This window comes from Schistocerca nitens, chromosome 3 (assembly GCF_023898315.1).
Source record: "Schistocerca nitens isolate TAMUIC-IGC-003100 chromosome 3, iqSchNite1.1, whole genome shotgun sequence".
Taxonomy (NCBI): domain Eukaryota; kingdom Metazoa; phylum Arthropoda; class Insecta; order Orthoptera; family Acrididae; genus Schistocerca; species Schistocerca nitens.
Genome location: NC_064616.1, coordinates 204,938,744 through 204,958,522, shown reverse-complemented (window position 1 = coordinate 204,958,522; position 19,779 = coordinate 204,938,744). Strand labels below are relative to the sequence as shown.

At 36.9% G+C, this 19,779-nt stretch overlaps 1 protein-coding gene across 1 annotated transcript in view; it reads right to left on the bottom strand.

Moving 5' to 3' along the window:
• The window catches only part of LOC126249149 (ankyrin-3-like), a 602,141-nt gene that overhangs the window by 99,310 nt on the left and 483,052 nt on the right, over positions 1-19,779 (bottom strand). The window contains exon 24 of the mRNA XM_049950803.1: positions 12,839-13,043. Coding sequence (XP_049806760.1) covers positions 12,839-13,043 — 205 coding nt within the window. The remainder of the gene's footprint in view (positions 1-12,838; positions 13,044-19,779) is intronic.

The following is a 19,779-nucleotide window of genomic DNA, read 5'->3' as shown; positions in this document are numbered from 1 at the left end:
TTTTTTTTTTTTTGCCCCACCTCCCTGCCCGACAACCTCGTAATGCTGCTCCTGTTGTCATTCTAGGCCCTGCACATTCCACCGGACAGCATTTGTCTCTCTCCCCACCTGTACATTATTATCCCCCCCCCCCCCCCCTCCACTGTTATGCTGCTTGCATCCCACATGATAGTTACATTCTGGGCTGAGATGCGGGAGTTGGCAGTCATGTGTGCATGAAATGTGCTTCCTTGTCTGTGTCAATGGTGTGTGTCTCTCTTTTAGTGGTGAGGGCTGGTTTTATGTAAGTTTCTTTTAATTGTGCCTGTCTGCTGCTTAATGTGTCTTTCTTATGGCAAGTAGTGATCTGTCTTTTCCTACATCGCTGATATTCTTACCTGGAGTTCCCATTTCTTAATTCTGGTTGTTGTATATTAGATGGGAGTTTGTTTATATACACTCCTGGAAATGGAAAAAAGAACACATTGACACCGGTGTGTCAGACCCACCATACTTGCTCCGGACACTGCGAGAGGGCTGTACAAGCAATGATCACACGCACGGCACAGCGGACACACCAGGACCCGCGGTGTTGGCCGTCGAATGGCGCTAGCTGCACAGCATTTGTGCACCGCCGCCGTCAGTGTCAGCCAGTTTGCCATGGCATACGGAGCTCCATCGCAGTCTTTAACACTGGTAGCATGCCGCGACAGCGTGGACGTGAACCGTATGTGTAGTTGACGGACTTTGAGCGAGGGCGTATAGTGGGCATGCGGGAGGCCGGGTGGACGTACCGCCGAATTGCTCAACACGTGGGGTGTGAGGTCTCCACAGTAAATCGATGTTGTCGCCAGTGGTCGGCGGAAGGTGCACGTGCCCGTCGACCTGGGACCGGACCGCAGCGACGCACGGATGCACGCCAAGACCGTAGGATCCTACGCAGTGCCGTAGGGGACTGCACCGCCACTTTCCAGCAAATTAGGGACACTGTTGCTCCTGGGGTATCGGCGAGGACCATTCGCAACCGTCTCCATGAAGCTGGGCTACGGTCCCGCACACCGTTAGGCCGTCCTCCGCTCATGCCCCAACATCGTGCAGCCCGCCTCCAGTGGTGTCGCGACAGGCGTGAATGGAGGGACGAATGGAGACGTGTCGTCTTCAGCGATGAGAGTCGCTTCTGCCTTGGTGCCAATGATGGTCGTATGCGTGTTTGGCGCCGTGCAGGTGAGCGTCACAATCAGGACTGCATACGACCGAGGCACACAGGGCCAACACCCGGCATCATGGTGCGGGGAGCGATCTCCTACACTGGCCGTACACCACTGGTGATCGTCGAGGGGACACTGAATAGTGCACGGTACATCCAAACCGTCATCGAACTCATCGTTCTACCATTCCTAGACCGGCAAGGGAACTTGCTGTTCCAACAGGACAGTGCACGTCCGCATGTATCCCGTGCCACCCAACGTGCTCTAGAAGGTGTAAGTCAACTACCCTGGCAAGCAAGATCTCCGGATCTGTCCCCCATTGAGCATGTTTGGGACTGGATGAAGCGTCGTCTCACGCGGTCTGCACGTCCAGCACGAACGCTGGTCCAACTGAGGTGCCAGGTGGAAATGGCATGGCAAGCCGTTCCACAGGACTACATCCAGCATCTCTACGACCGTCTCCATGGGAGAATAGCAGCCTGCATTGCTGCGAAAGGTGGATATACACTGTACTAGTGCCGACATTGTGCATGCTCTGTTGCCTGTGTCTATGTGCCTGTGGTTCTGTCAGTGTGATCATGTGATGTATCTGACCCCAGGAATGTGTCAATAAAGTTTCCCCTTCCTGGGACAATGAATTCACGGTGTTCTTATTTCAATTTCCAGGAGTGTATATGAGGAACAATAGTAGACCTAAGACTGAGCCTTGGGGAACCCCATATGTGATTTCTCCCCCATCAGTCAGAATAATGCCCCCAGACTGCATTGGTTGAATTACTAAGTACAAGTTTCTGCATTCTTTTGTTTAGCTCTCATGTTATTCGTTGGTTGACTATACCCTAAACCCATAAAACTTCAGTTTATATAGCAGACTACTGTTAGGAGAGTGCTGTGATTCACATAGCCAAATGCCTTAGATCATCCACAGAAAACACCAAACAGTTCTATTTTAATATTTTATGCTTATAAAATCTGGTGAGTGAACATGTAAATGGCATACTCAATTGGTCAACTGTTTTGAAGTCCAAACTGTGATTTACTGAGTATATTACTGCTGTGCAGATGGCATACTACTGAAAAATATATCATGTTCTCAAAAGTTTTGAAAAATGGGCTCTTTAGTGGAACAGATTGCTATTTATTAATATCTCTGCTATCACCTTTCTTATAGACTGGTTTGACAATGCCATATTTCAATCACTCTGGAAAAATTTTCTGAGTTAGTAATGCATTATATATTTCAAACAAGATAGAGCTTATTGTATGGGGACAAATCTTTAGTACTTTATTAACACAATCAAAACAAGATGAGTTTTTATTTTTGAGAGAATATATAATTTTCTTAATTTCTAAATGAATTGCTTTATCAATGTACTGTTGTGATTTTTCTCTTGAACTGTTTGTCCCCAAACTTTCTACTATATTTAAAAAATAATTCTTAAAAATATTTATTACCTGAGACTCATAGCCTTTCCATTGAGTTCAATAGTGATATTATTCTGTTTTGTGGTTGTTTGTCCCATCTGTCATTTCAATACCGCCCATATACCCTTAAATTTATTGTTTGAATTACTGATTTCCAACATTATGTGCATGTTCCTTGATTTTTTAACAACTTTCCTCAGTAATTTTGATTAGTTTTTGTAGCATGCAACTACTGCAGAATCTCTGCTTGTTCCTGTCATCAGATATATTTCCCTTTCCTTTCACAAGATACTTTAATCTTTCTAGTGATCCATAGCTTTTTACACTGCTGTTTAATGTCCTTTATGATTAGCTTTTGTGGAAAGCTGTTTTAAAATAATGATCTCAATGTATCATGCAATAGGTCAAATTTTATGTCATATTCGGTTCATTATAAATTTCATACCAGATCATCTCTTGTAAACTATTCTTAGAAACATTTGTCCTGGAGTCATTAATTATTCTAAACTGATTTCCACTTAAGAGTATCCATACTGTAAGGCACTGTCTTATCCATCCTAACTAATTGTGCATCACTATCAGAGAGAGCATTTGTTACTTGGTAAACTGTTATTTTCTTGCTTTGAGCTTCACCAAAGGAGACATTATCAGTTATGGTCATATTGTCTTTATCTACCAGTGTTGGAAAGTTAATTACTGAGATCAAATTGTAAGGCACCCAGATCATTTTTCCTATGAGAATCTTTTAGAAAATCTACATTGAAATCCTCATACACTATTAACTGCTTGCTGCTGTCTATTAGACAGCATAGTAGGAAATCTAGATTTCTCATAAACAGTTAAAAAAAACTATATACAGTTACAATTAAAAGCGAAATACTTTTCAGAATTAATTGACAAGCACTCATTTGTATGTGCTGATCAATACAAAATCTACTCATCTCAATGTCTTTAAACTTGTGTTCTGTCTTAAGGGGCTCCGGAAAGGCTCAAAATCATGAAAAGTTCAATTTTTACTTTTTTGTGTTTTCTGAATCTGCAGACTATTACCTTTTAATAGATATATAATTTATTCAATTCCGAAGACTACAACTATTTTTAAATTTTTTTTGAAATGTGTTCTACATGGGCATGACCCACTGTGGCGCTGTTAAACTGCTGTCAAATGGTGTTATTATTAACGTCCGTGTTCATCAGGTACATTTTAGTGATGTGAGATAAAGTATGTGTTGTGGCTAACCTGTGATGGTTCAATATATATCGCTGGTGTGATTGTCGATTGTTTCATGTTTATTTACTCTGTCGTTATCTCGAAAATATTCGTAATTAATTCTGTTTCTTGAGTCTCTGTTTTGCTGAAGTATAATAATGAGTAAAAGTAAAGTTATTAGAAATCCTCTGAAGGCTTTTAAGAAAAGAAGAAATGTTGGAAAGCCAAAGGTATGTGTTATTACTGTAAACAATAAAGGCGATGAAAATCCCCAACATAGCTTGTGTCCCAAAGAAGAAGACAGTTGGTGTAAATATAACAAAGGATTGCTAACTGGTGAAGTGTACACTCATAAGCATAGTCTGCCTCATGCAATAATGGAGGTGATAAAACCTATTTTCAGAGACTTAGCAGCACCTGAACTGTTGAAAAAGTGTATTCACGGAAAAACTCAAAACCCCAATGAAAGTTTAAATAGTGTTATATGGTCGAGAATCCCCAAGACTGTATTTGTTGGAATAGAAACACTTCACTTTGGTGTGTATGATGCTGTTGCGACTTTCAATGATGGCAACATTGTAAGGTGCGAGGTATTTAGAAATATGGGAATGAAGATAGATTATAACATGGTACGAGCGATGCTTGCTTTAGACAAGGAACACCTTCGGGCTGCAGACAGGGCTGTAAAGAGTCTAGAAATACAAGCAAGAGTAAACAGGAGGAGGAACAAGAGGAAGCTGGAGGAGGAGTTTGCAGAGGATGAAGATAATCCATCCTATGGACCTGGAATGCACTAAAAAGTTAATCCAATCTTTGTCGCTCGATTCCCAAAACTTTTATTTTCTCATACTAATTACATGTTTTCTAAGGATCTTCCAAACATATTTGTTTCAAACTTTCAGCAAATGTTACACAGTACCTTCTGCATAATTTAACACAGCCTTTTTCCAAAAAACTATATATTTTTGAATATATAAATAAAAAATTGCAAAAAATGTTGTGAATTTTCATTACAATTGAAAAAAAACATCTTTAATAACTGAACTAAAATTTTGTAAAATCCCTGTGTTAAGTTGTAGCCCATATTCCAATAAATAATCTGTAAAAAGTTCAACTTCCTACCTCAAATACTTTGTGAGGAAAGATGTAATTTATAAGCGTTATTTTAACATTGCAAGTATAGGGCGTTCCAGAGCCCCTTAATATAAGTAACAACTTCTACTAATCCCATGCTAGTTCTGCATGTGTAAGCTTTATATGTAACTTACCTAAAATTTGCAATTTAGTGAGCACAAGAACATAACAGAGCTGTTCCTGCAAGTTCAGTGGCAGACACTACAAGAGGGGTGTTGGTCATAATGAAAAATCAAACTCACAAGGATGCTTACAGAAAGTCATTTTTCTTGCACACTGCTAAGGAAAGGAGGTGAGGGGAATGGGATGGTAGTTAGTGTTACATCAAGTGTTCACCACCACACTAACGTGTATTACACAGTATATGTAGATTTATAAGGCAAAATTGTTTTCAGTAAAGTTTAAAAATTGTGCATAAAAATGAAAAATTATAATGTATACTGTGCGTATAATACATTTAAGAATAGCCCATGGTGATTTTTAATTATTAGAAAAAAAACTTTGAAGTAATCTGATGGAATCTCTGTGGCAATATCAGGTCAAAATAACTAAACAAATAAAGATATGTGTTGTCACCATATGAGTGGTTTCATTCAAACCAATTAGCACTTAAATTTGTATGTTGCAGTCAAGTTTAGATCAGACAAAGCTATAAAGTGGACAATGGTAAAACAAATTGGCATAGATTGCTTGAGCAAATTATTACTTCTTGCAAAAGACACATTGTATGAGTACACTATGCATACCTAAAAATAAGTTAGGAATACCCATGCAGTGTCTAAGTACAGCTTTTACAGTATGATGCCAAATTCTTGTATTTCTATCATTTGCGTTGTGATGATGCAATCTCAGTGAAGACTTGAAGCAAGTAAAATTTGACAACATATGACACACCAGTAAATTACATGATAAACATTCTTCTCCAGTGATTTGCATTTAATTTCTTCTCAATTGTAACTGTGTGTAGTGTGCATAACACTTAATGAAACAATTCAAGTCTTCCACTGCATCAATTCAGCTGCCACAAGAAACTGACTATCATCCTTCAATGATGCATTCTAATAAAAAGGATAGTACAAGAGGCTGGCAAGGATGGCATCAATAGCTTTAAATTTAAGAAATATATGTGTACTAATCTGTTTGTAATTATATAATGTAGCAATGTATCTAGCTATTAGCAATGTCTTTAAATTTTACAGTCTATCTAAAAAAGAGAAAATGACGGTATGGATGCTAACATATTATTTTTACCCTGTGTTAAGACTTTTGCTCCCAGTTGCCTACCACTGTAGATGACATGTAGAGGTGAGATTTTGAGAGAGTCTGTTTCACAGTGTGTTCCAGCTACACTTCACACCAACAAAGAAAGTTGTGCATGGGCTTACTAGTGTGTTAAGAACTCCAGAAAATCTTGGCACTATTGCTAATTGATTTAGGGGTAATAACTGTTGAATATTACATGCTGCAAGCTGTTTCAACATGAATCCTATCACACCCAATGAAAACTTTCGAACTGAAAGAATGAGGAAAACTGTATCACTAACAGTTTATACTGTTTTCTTCGTATGTTTTTACAGCTCTTTATAATTGAATTGTGAACAGTTATGATACATCACAGAAAAGAAATCAGATGATACTGTTTTCTAACAGAAATAAAATCATATTTGATTCCATGATAATGAATGCTGAAAGACAGATAAAGATAATGATTTTTATGGCTGCAAAGTCACAAACATCCAGAAAGAATCAACAAACATTAAATAAATGACTGTAACAGCTCCAGGGTTGTAAATAATCATATGTCTCCTCCTCGTGACATGATTTAGGACATCTTTGAAACATATTATACCAAATAGAGCTAACTATGAAAATTAGCAGAGAAATCCAAAACTTGAAACAGAAGTGGGCTTTCTTCAATAACATGTAGATATGACAGTTATAATTGGACTATTCTGCTTATACTTGCGATAAAAAGTGTATAGGGTGAAATCCAAATTTTAATTAACTACAAATTCCTGAAGAAAAGCAGATATATGTCAAATAAAATTACATATTGCAGTTTTTATTTCTTAGGAGGTAAGTCATCATTGATTATATTTTTGGTAGTGGCAGGTGCTGTGGGAAAGGAGGAGGTGGAGGTGAATATATTAAACCAGTTAAGGAAAGGAGGTTTCCTTTGATTTAATTACATATACCTTAAATGCACTAGAGAAACTACTTAAAATGCAACTATGGAATATTTTTCAAGAATATCAATGAGTCATACAGCAAAAAGAGTTTGTCAGTCATACGTGTATGAATGCAGAAGATCTATAACACTCTAAAATGGCCCTATTGGTGTTAAAAATGTCTTTTGAAGAATTAAATTCTGTAAGAGATTTAACTGGACTGAAGAGCACAGGTGCATTCAATGATAAACTGTTATGAGTATCACAGGTGGAATGCTGCTTCTTAATAGCCATCAGGACATCTCACCACAATCTGACTGGGCAATGTTCATTTCACTTCAGTGAAATTCTTGGATATTTGCAACTGCTACTATGGAGAACAAGGGCATTAGGTTTTTCACAGTTAATTAATCCAATGAGGTACATTATGCATACACTGAGAAATTAAAATGTAATCAAATTCAAGATGTATGCTACAAAGTTGGGAAGTCAAACTCTGTTCTCTACAATCAATGACAGAGTAAAATTTTCCCAGTCAATACATGTGTCAGATAATGTGTGAAACTGTGAACTACCATGTCCTCTGAAGACTGAAGGCTGGTCAGCATAAAACAAATCATTGTACCAAAAGCTTAAGTGAAACACAAAGTTAAAATATTTTATAACACATGAGTGTCCGTTACAATAACTAGTTTGCAGTGCGGTCAATTGATTTCCGTTACATAGCTTCTAAGCAAAATGACACTGGAATATTACACTTTCTTAAATGTATGAGTGTGAAGATTATACAATAATTATCACTATTTCCTCACCCACTAACTTCTCAAATAAATTTTGGATTGGCATAGAGGGATGGCTTTTGACAGTTGCATGCAAAAATGAACCTTCTGATCATCTTTAAAAATAAAAGTTAGGGACAATAATTTTCATATTACTATTAAGCCTTTAAATAAACATAAGAGTTATGAAAACTGTGGGATTTCATCAGAATCCAATACTATTGATGCTAAGGAAACCAACAAGAACTGTAATAGTTATGGACCACTCATGACATCAGATAACTAAGATGGCACTGAGAAACAGACCTGCAGTAGCTACCAAAAACAACTAACGATGAGAACCAAAGTACAGAAATACAGTGACTCTGAATTAGACATACCAGCATAACAGTAAGTTACTGAGGGAGAAACAATGGAACATTATTGATGTAGAGGAATTTTTTATCCTATGATTCATAGCTCCTCACTTTTGAGACTCAACACTGGTGGATTTTATTTTCTGTATTAATTATTTCTGTGCTTACATAAATAAAACATTATAGTTTGACACAGTGTTATATAGCTCAGTGTGTGTGTGAGAGTGCTGAATCAATGTCTATTGTTACACTCCACAGTTATATAAGGGGCAGTCAAATGAAAATGAGACAGATGAAACAAAGTAAGCAAACTGTTTGACATATTATGTAAAGGATAGATTACTACTCACCATAGAGCAGAGATGTTGAGTCACAGATATGCACAACAAAAGGAATGTCAAACAGTTAAGCTTTTGGCCAAAAAGGCCTTCTTCCAAATTAGACAAAACACACACACACACACACACACACACACACACACACTTACGTAAATGCAACTCACAGACGCATGACCACTTCCTGGCTATCGAGGCCAGAGACAGTGGTCATGTGTGTGTGTGTGTGTGTGTGTGTGTGTGTGTGTGTGTGTGTGTGTGTGTGCGGTGCCTAATACAGAAGACGGCCTTTTGACCAAAAGCTTACTTGTTTCACAATCTTTTTGTTGTGCCTATCTGCAACTCAACATCTCTGTTATATGGTGAGTAGCAATCTATCCTTTTCGTAATATTGTCATTATTCCATCCTGGATTTTCCATTGTTTAAGTAAACTGTTTATTATTTTAAAAGTAATCACCATAACTGTTAATACATTTATATCACTGTAAGACAAAATGGTCAATAATGTCATCGAAGATGTTTGCCATTACCTCCAGAACCAAGGTTGTACCCAGCCATACATCTCTCAACCAAAGAATATCGACAGGCACCTATGTCTTCCTTCAGGACTCCAAAAATGTGGAAATCACATGGGGAGTGATCAGGACTGCAAGATGATTGTTAAGGGCTTCCCAGCAAAACTTCTGCAGTGGAGTCGAAACAAATGTTGCAACATGTGGATGAACATTATCATGCAATGCTATCTGTCAACATTCCTGGGTGCCTGGATATGATAGCATGCATCAGTGTTTGCAATGCCCAAGTACCATTGTGCATTAATTGTGGCACCGTGCTCCAGACTGTCAATGAGTTGTGGGCCTTTTAGTCAAAGACTGGCATGCCTCTTGTTTCTATTACACTGCAGATGTTCACTGGGAAACTCTTACATGTCTTTCATACAGTCCCAATCACTCCCCATATAATTTAAATATTTTTGGAGTCTTGAAGGAAGACATTTGTGGCTGTTGATTTGCTTCAAACAAAGAGGTGCATGCCTGGGTACAATCATAGTAGTGTTGGTAACCACAAACATATTTTCCATGAAGGCATTGTCCATCTTGTCTCACAATGGGATAAATGTGTTAAAAGTTATGACATTCATTTTTGAAATAATATACAGTTTACTTACCTTTCTCCATTTGTCTCATTAGCATTTGATTGTCCCTTACATATGCTCATTTCAAAAAAGGTACGTGTTTATTCAAACTGTCTAAAATGTGTTTCCATTAAAGTAAGAAAGAAATGTATACATAAGGTTAAATTCTGTGAGGTGTGATGCTTTCTTCAGAGGACATTATTTTTCATGGGAGGTGACCAACACAGTCTTCGTGGTACAAATTTTATCTTAAATATGCATGAAACTTTTCAGTTGAATATGAAGGATTTCACAATAACAGCAAAGGTTACAACTTCAGCTGTTGTGTAGGTAATATTTACCTATAACAGAATTATAAACTGGAGTATTTTAGGTAGCTCCAGCAGCAATGGCTACTTAATAGTCATGGTAGTAATAGTGTGTTAAGTATTCAATGTCAAATTTCTCACTAAGCAGTCTCACTACTGAGCACCCTTACGTCAGCTGGAATGCCACCAAACATTGTAGTTATATTTGCTAGAGAAATTAATTTCTAAGATGTAGTCATCTGCACGAAATGTCATCTCATTAAAAATTATGACATGTTTGTCTTCACAATGAACAGCATTAGGATAAATGAAGTATGATTGTAAAATTCTCTGTATGGTGACTATCTGAAGCAAAAGAGTTTTCTTTCTGTATCTTCCATTCTACATTGTAGTAAGGTGCATTACACACATGTAAAGATACTAAAAGGCAAGAAATAGGTCCACATACATGAAGTTATATGGTTCATCATCATTCAGTCTGGAGCATAGTCTCCCTTATAAAATTCCTCCATGATCCCCTATTCAGTGTTAACATTGGTGCCTCTTCTGATGTTAAGCCTATCACTTCAAAATCATTCTTAACTGAATCCAGGTACCTTCTCCTTGGTCTACCCCGACTCCTCCTACCCTCTACTGCTGAACCCATGAGTCTCTTGGGTAATCTCCCATGCATGTAACATGACCCCACCATCTATGCCTGTTCGCCCTGACAGCTACATCTATAGAGTTCATTCCCAGTTTTTCTTTGATTTCCTCATTGTGGACACCCTCCTGCCATTGTTCCCATTTACTACTACCTGCATTCATCCTAGCTACTTTCATATCTGTAACCTCAACCTTATTGATAAGGTAACCTGAATCCACCCAGCTTTTGCTCCCATACAACAAAGTTGGTCGAAAGATTGAATGGTGCACAGACAACTTAATTTTGGTACTGACTTCCTTCCTGCAGAAGGGAGTTGATTGTAGCTGAGCACTCACTGCATTAGCTTCGCTACACCTCGCTTCCAGTTCTTTCACTATGTTGCCATCCTGTGAGAATATGCATCCTAAGTACTTGAAACCGTCCACCTGTTCTATGGTTATGTTGCTCAAATAACTCTTCAACATATGCATCAGAAGAAAATGCTTAAAACTTTTTATGCAGGAATAAGTTATTATTTTTAAAAATTTGACATCACATACCTCAAAAAGTCCACATTGCTGTGACTTACAGTTAGTTACTAATGAGAGGGAGAGAGAAGAGAGACAGCCTGTATGTGCGTGTGTGTGTGTGTGTGAGAGAGAGAGAGAGAGAGAGAGAGAGAGAGAGAGAGAGAGAGAGAGAGAGAGAGTGTGAGAGTGAGAGAATGAGGATCACCTGAAGGGATAACAATTTTGACTGATTCCCAACTGACTACTTTCGGCAAATGAGCCACACAGGTGAATATATTTAAATTAGCTGAATATAACTATAATTCTGCTTTCTTGAGGCATGCACTTCCCACTGTTACAAAGAGTAGGGTACTTTAAATGAATATTGACATACAGAAGAAAAATATCAAATGTGTGCACTGGGAATAGTGATACAGAATTCATACAATTCGTAATTTGCAATATATTGTGCAAGAAATGAACAATTTACTAGCAATATATTTCTGCAGCACTAAGGTGGTCTCGAATACTTCTTTGAATTTTAAAATAGCTTTGGAGTAATGCAAGTTTTATGAAAATAAAAGTTAGGTACTTTTTATATTGATAGCTTGTAGCAATGGCCACCTGCTCAGTTTGCTAAATTTTCTGTGCTTGTCAAAGAGAACTGAAGGGAAAACCCTTATTAAAATCCCTTGTATTGCACAAAGCTCAGCTAACCACACAGTATTTATTATTTGCAGCCATACATGAGGGCAACTGTTCACTGTATTGATATTTGATACAAGTGGTTGTACAGCTTTCAACAGCTCTTGCCACAATTTAACGCAGTTTCCATATTTATTTCACAGCAACTTACATATACTGCATGTGGTGTCACAAAAACCCTGCATTCTTCAATACTTTGTCAAAGGAAAAACATTTTGCTCGCATATTTCAACTATTTCCATCCACTTAACTATAACTTCACAACACATTTTGACTGATTAATTTTCAAATGAGCCATAACTATTTTGGTTCCATAGTACAACTGCTCTATATATTTCTGCTTTTACTGGTCATTAGATAAATATATATGGATTTTATATATCCCAGTCTCCAAATAATATTTAATTACAAATAGTTTTCTGTCAAACTGCTGCACATAAACATAGCACTTCTTCTAGTGCATGTGTCAAAGCTGTCCCATTGTTTTAAGATTTAGCAAATGCATAACAGAATACTAAAAGATAAAGTAGTTCCCACAAGGATATAAAGAAAATTTCATTCCTACATCATCATTTACTTGACATGTAATGTTGTTTTCCTGCACCTAGCCTATCATATCCATTTAGATGCAGGTTTTTGAGTGCTACTCATTTGAAAGTTATACAACTTTTACTTTCTCTTTTTCCCTCTTTGTTTCTGAAGAAAGATATGTGTTGTGATATGATATGCACCACAATTATAAGAAAGAGATGTACATGTGTGTACTTCCTGGCAAACAACAGTGAAAGTTGACACAAAAAATAACCAATACACATAGATTACAGAAGTTTAAAAATGATCTGACCCTATCAGTTACTTCCCATATTAGTTCATTTACATTAATATAGTCAACTGAGCAATTAATAATTAATAATGTAACAAGTATCTGAAACTAATAAAGTATTACATTTGAGAATTTTACCTGTAATACTACACAGGAGTCTCAGAGTTGGTGCATCTCCTGAATACTGGTTGATCATGCCCTTGTTTGCTGCTTGTGGAACAGGGATTGTCAGGGTAATCGGTTTATGAAACTTTCTCCTTCGAGGTTCTACTGTTACTATTGGTGATACAGCAACCCTATTGCCTAGAAGCTTCGCTGTGAGTTCAGCTGCAATTGGCTGTGCCTATAAATCCAAAAAAATTGACAAATAAATAATGAACAGAATCTTAGATCACAATCCTCTAAAATATTTTGGTTTAAATAGGTGCATATCTAGAATAAACACAAAATGACTCCAGACCTTGGACAATCTACAACACTTGACTAACTGTTGAGGTGCTGAACATTCATCACAGGGATTATAATTCTGTCAAATCATTCTCATGGATATCCATTGCAAATTATGCTAGATTATTAGATAAACTACTTAAAGATAAATAAGCATTTTACTAACAAAATTTTCATCTTTTTCACACAATATGCTGACTACAAATTGTTTACTTTTTTCCTACAACATTTAACTTTTTTTCAAAATACGCTTATGGCCAAAACATTATGACCACTACCCACTGCAAGGTTGAATGCCTCCTGGTGGTGTTGTGGGTACGTGATGCAGTAAGAAAAGAATGTAAGCAGAAGAGAGATTAAAAGGCTGTAATGATAGTGAAGATATGGGTCGCAAATAAGGGAATCCACTGACATAAGCTGGTTTGACAAATGGCACATTGTCATGGCCCTGCAGCTGGAAATGAAGCTGGTCACCTCTTTGTTTACTTCTGTCATGAGCACCTATGGAAATTGGTTGAAGGATGGTGTATGGTATTAGACAACCATGTCTCATCACAAAACATAGAGGTCAGAGGATCCCCCACTGTGTAATGCAGGATAGGTGGTGATCTGTGGCGGATCTGATTACAGATCTAGTGGAGGCACAAGTGTTTCAGAACACACCATTCAAACGCCATTGTTGAGCACGGAGCTCCATATCACATGATCTTACGTGTTCCTGTGTGGACCCAATGACATCATCAGTTATGTTTGCAGTGGGAACAGCATCACTGAGTTTTCACCATGGATTAATAGAAATGTGTTGTCTGTTAAATGAATAGCATTTCTTGTTTGACCAGGTTGATGGTTGGGTCCATACACATCACTGTCCAGATGAATGGCTGCACGAAACATACACTGTGGCATAGATGCAGGCCAGTGAGGGCAGAATTATGCAATAGGGTGCATTGAATTGGACTTCCATGGGATCTGTGGTGGTAATCGAAGGCATTATGACAGCAATGAACTATGTGAACATTATTGTGGACCACGTGCATCTCTTCATGCCTGAAGTCTTCCCCTAGGGCAATGACATGTTCCAGCAGGATAGCTGTCTGTGTTGCAACACCAGAATCGTGCTACAGTGGTTTGAGGGGCATTACAGTGAACTCACATTGATGTCTTGGCCAGCAAATGTGCCTGATCTGTACCCACTTGAGCACATATGGGTGCCAGCTGCTTGCCCGTAAACCACCATCTCAGAATTTGCTTGACTTGTGCATAGACGCATAGACATATGATGCCATATACTCCTGGAATCCTGCCAAGGACTTGTAGGATCCATGCCAAGCAAAATCTCTGTTGTACTATGTTTGAAAAGTGGAACAACATGCTATTAAACAGGTGGTCATAATGTTGTGGCTCAGCAGTTTATCAATTCATAGTTTTTAACTGAAGCACACAATTCATTCCCAAATCAAGAAGCAAACTGTAAAAATGTGGAGGAAGTATGTGCCTGTGAAGGTTTGTACATTTAAGCATATTGTCACTCATCTGGTGTCACCAGAAAGTGTTAAGCAAACTTATGGCAAGTTCTGTCCTTTAACTTATAACCCTTTACACAAATTAACAATCTTTAATGATCTCCCTATCAGCACTCATGAAACATCATGGCTGAAGCATGCAATTCATGTGTCAACAGTGTGAAGGGAAAAACAGTCTATGTTAAGTATCTTAAAGCAATATAATCTACATTACACTTTTTGGATTTAGTAACATGATAAATGCTCTGCAATGAAATATAGAAATCTGTTAGTAGTATACCTATCCTCATGTACAGTTTAAAATTACAATTTCTGCTGTTACATATAAGGATGAGACATGAAATGCAACAAGATTACAGCTACGATACATATGTAAGTTTAGAAAAATAACAGAATAACTTAACCTATATATTCATGGTAAAATATTTTTAAAATACTTTAAAACTCCATAAATACACCTAATTCTTTCACAATCAACTACACCATAGACTGTCCATATAAAACTTCTAATTATTATGATCCATTACACATAAAAATAAAATTTAGTAATGACTGATCACAACTACCACATTGAAGCCAAAAAATGGAGCACAGGATTCATTCAGATGGCTCAGTTGTTACTATTGCCAACTTAACACAAAAATTTGTGCGTAATTCCCTATTAAACACACAACTTTACTCTGAAAATTCACTCAAAAGTTGCTGTGATCTTAAAAATCTGAAGTAACTAACAATACTGGTAAATAAGCAATTGTTATTGCTGTGTTGTTCTTATACATTGGTCATGTGCTGAACAATGCATTCCTTTATCAATTATGTGATTTTATATAATGAAATGAGACTTTCTGTTAAAACACAAATATTAGTAACTGTCAACGCTACAAACCAGAATTCTGCACTGTTAGTTTATTGTTATTCAATGGCCGTATACTGCACAATGCATTAACTTGTCAATTGTGAGATAATGCAAACTGAACTCAAGTTTTTAAATTGCAGCCCCAATCTACTTTAGTTTTTTATTCTAGTAATTTGTGCTAAATAGCATCATTCTTTGCATGTTATTTCCATTTCCTAAACAAAATTACAGTGGTTTATTGTCATTGAAAAACTGTGTAAGAAAAATGCAATGTACTTAAAGTGGAGAATAGTTAACATTTTGCTGATTTAGATTCCACAAAATATGTGCTCCAACTTCTAAAAGTGCTGTCTTGATGTTAAATAGTTTTTATCAAGATTTAAGTTACATTTATGCTTGAGGTCACTGACACACCACCAGTAGATTTATTAATGAATTTCAGGTGAGAACTCTCCTTAAAGGAGGCTAGCCTGGACTCCCAGAAGCAAATTTATCTGTACTGAATGATATGAAACTGATTAAGTTTTACCAGAGTTAATGAGATAATATTTATGATGGTTAGTTCCATCTATGCAGACAATGTAGTCACCAAGCAAGGCAACACATAGGGGAAAGAAGAATGAAGGCCATGATGTTGTGGTTCTAAACAAGAAACTTTACAAATTAGCAAAACTAGACCTCACTTATGCTCTACATCCCTTTGATTTTATGTCCACTAATATTCCATTTTATTCTATTCATTTGCTGTATGAAATATAATACTTCTAATGTTTTAATAACTGAGAAAGTTTAAATCAGCTGTAGAATATACCCCAAACTCAGATGCACATTTTAAAAACCAGTGTATAGTACTGCAAAGACCCAACCAGAAGGAAACAGAATACTGCCTGTGGTATAAATGATAATGCTGTAACTTATTTTTAAGTAAAGTGATGAAGCACAATTTGACTGGTTCTTCATCTGCATAATGAGCTTTTTGGCAAAATATTATAAAAAGGTTAGATTGCTATCCACCATAAAGACGACACATTGAGTTGCAGACAGGCACAATGAAAAGAGTGTTACACATTGAGCTTTCAACCAAAGCCTTCTTCAAAAAAGGAAAACTCACACATATTCATGCAAACAGGAACCCCACATGCACACATGACTGCTGTGGCTGGCTACTGGGGCATGAAGTGTTCTGCTTGGTGATTGTGTGTGCATTTTCTTTTCTCAAGAATACTTTGGCCAAAAGGTCAATGTGTAACAACCTTTTCATTGTGCCTGTCCACATCCCAATATGTCATTTTTACAGTGAGTAGCATTCTATCCTTTTTCTAATATTGTTGATATTCCAACCTGGACTTTCCATTGTTTGATTTTGTTTGTGACAAAATACTCATTTGTCAATGGCACGCAATGTCTAATTTTGGTTTGAAACTGTAAATTACTGTAACCAATAGTATTTATTGTTCTTTCCACTTGATATTTTGGAGGATTATACCTCGAGCATGAGACTGGTTTATTACAGTTAAAACAGGCATAGTTACTGCCAGACAGTACCACAAAGATTTTGCCTATATACAATTGTAATCCATCTGCCTCATGATGGAGGTATAATCCTCTGATATACATAGTAGCAAGACCAATAAATGTGACTACTTCCAGTAAGTTATATTTTCAAATTGATATTCATAATAGTCACTGTCACATCTGACCTAAAATGTTCACATTGAAAGAGATTTCATTTGCAGCACATTTACTGATGATTAGACCCAAGAGGCAGTTACCAAAAGTGTGGAAATCATTAACATGAATGAAATAGTATGTAAATGTTGAGAAAATGAATGTGGGACGAAGTTATAAAAGGAATATCTTTAAACTGAAATATGTATAGTCAAATGTGATGTATAATAGGTGAGAAAGTGGTAGATTAATTAGTTGTCATTTATGTTATAATACTTCTCATAAATGCTCTGTACCTAAAGTTTTATGGGGATTTTCAACATTAAACACCATGTTTCCTCATCTGAAAATGTATTGCTCCTAGAACATTCCCAGTGATGTCATTTCATCACATATTGTTAGTCATTCTTCCCAATTCATTTTACAGTGTTTTCTTGTTAGTTAGTTTTATTTATAGACTTAGGACTCAGAAAATTGAGGCAACCATCAATATCATCCAGTTACTTCATATGAATTATTATGTGTTACCTAACTAAACTGTGATCAGTTTGACTGTTTTTCTTCATCTACTAGTGAAGTACAACCACTTTCTGGCTGATTTATTGAGATCTCTTGATTGCTATCCATTCAGTTTATTTTAGGGGTGATATTGTACCATATCTCAGAATATGTATGTAATGGAAAATATATGTGAAACAGACATTTAGTACTTTCACTAATAAAGTTTTATTACTACATAGGATTTTTGCTTATTTCTGATCCTGTGAAGCAGTTCCTTTGTATGAACTTGCAAACAAGACATAAAAGAATGGGAATATCTCTCTTGACAGAAGTTTTATCCTTGTCTTTCTTTATTGTATTATTCCATATTCCATATTGACACTGTGCCACATTGTGGACTGTTAAAGAAGGTACAAGCATACAGAATAGGTTCCCAGATATGTTAGTGGCTCAAAAATTTCTTAATTATTAAAACCCAGTATGTCTTTCTTCATGGCGAGTGTTTATAAGAGACTAGTTTATCATCAGGAGTGCTCCAGAGAAGTGTGATAGGATTAGTCTTATTCCATATACAGGATGCCCAAGGAGGAATAGTCAGTATTCAGTGCTATGACAAGAATAATCATTCAAAGCAAAAAGGTCTAGTAAGTGTGGGCTCTAAACTGTACAACTTAAGAGCTATGAGCATTTATTCACCATTGATACTGTGAAACAAATCTCTTCTACTGCAAGCTCTTTGCTTTCCATATTTTGGGAGGAGCTAATATGGACCAAAACTAGAAAAACATTTGTCTAGTGAATATGGGCTCTAAAATGCATGTGTTAAGAGTTATGAGCACTTTTTTTCAGTAGATAAGATGTGTTTCACAGTAGCGAAGATGAACAATTGCTCATAGCACTTAAGGTATGCATTTTAGGACCCATGTTTACTGGACATTTTTTCTTGTTTTGGTTCTCCTCTCAAAATAAAGAAAGCAAAGGGCTTTCAGCACAAGACATTTGTTTCACAGTATCGAAGATGAAGAAGTACTCATAGCTCTTAAGGTACTGGTAAGCATTTTAGAGCCCATGTATACCAAACATTTTTGCTTGAATCATCATTCCTTTCATATCCCTGAATGTTGACCACTGCTCCTAGGACATCCTATACACATAAATGGTCTGAAGGATGGGGCGAGCAGGAATCTGCAGCTGTTTACTGGTGATGCTGTGGTGTATGGTAAGGTGTCATCATCGAGTGACTCTAGCAGGATACAAGATGACTTAAACAGGATTTCTAGTTGTTGGCAGTGTGATATAAATGTAAATAAATTTAAATGAATGAAGATGAGTTCTTGAGAGTATGGAAACCCCACCAGGTTGGATTAAAGAAGACATCGAAGCAATTCAGAGGAGGGCTGCTAGATTTGTTACTTATAGGTTTGGTCGACATGTAATATTATGGAGATGCTTCATGAACTCAAGTGAGAATCCCTGGAGGGAAGATGAAATTCTTTTCATGAAACACTACTGAGAAAATTTAGGGAACTGGCATGTCAAGTTGACTACAGAATGATTCTACTGCCGCCAACGTACATTTTGTGTAAGGACCATGAAGATAAGAAAAATTGGGGCTCATATTGAGGCATATAGACACACATTGTTCCCTCCCTCTATTGGCTAGTGGAACAGGAAAGAAAATGACTAGTAACAGTGCAAGGTACCCTTCACCATGCACCATATGGTGGTTTACTGAGTATGTATGTAGATGTGGATTTGCAGCTATTTTTATAAACTGATACTAGTAGATATCAAAAATTCGTCAGTTAGCTTTATGAACACAGTTCATTTATGTTGTTTCACAATAAATAACTGTACTCTCATTCTCAATGTGCCAATGAAGCAGTCCATTTGAGATGCAAACACCTGGTCACATCTAAATTTGTCTTCAGCTTTACTGAAAGGTCAAGATTTGTTTTCTGTTTCTCTCCTAATATAATCCAATTTCTCCATATTTTCCATATAACCATTATGTAAAAAGTAGCTATGGAAATTAAGGAAGAAGAAGATGTAGACAATGAACAATGATGCAGACAATGAATTGT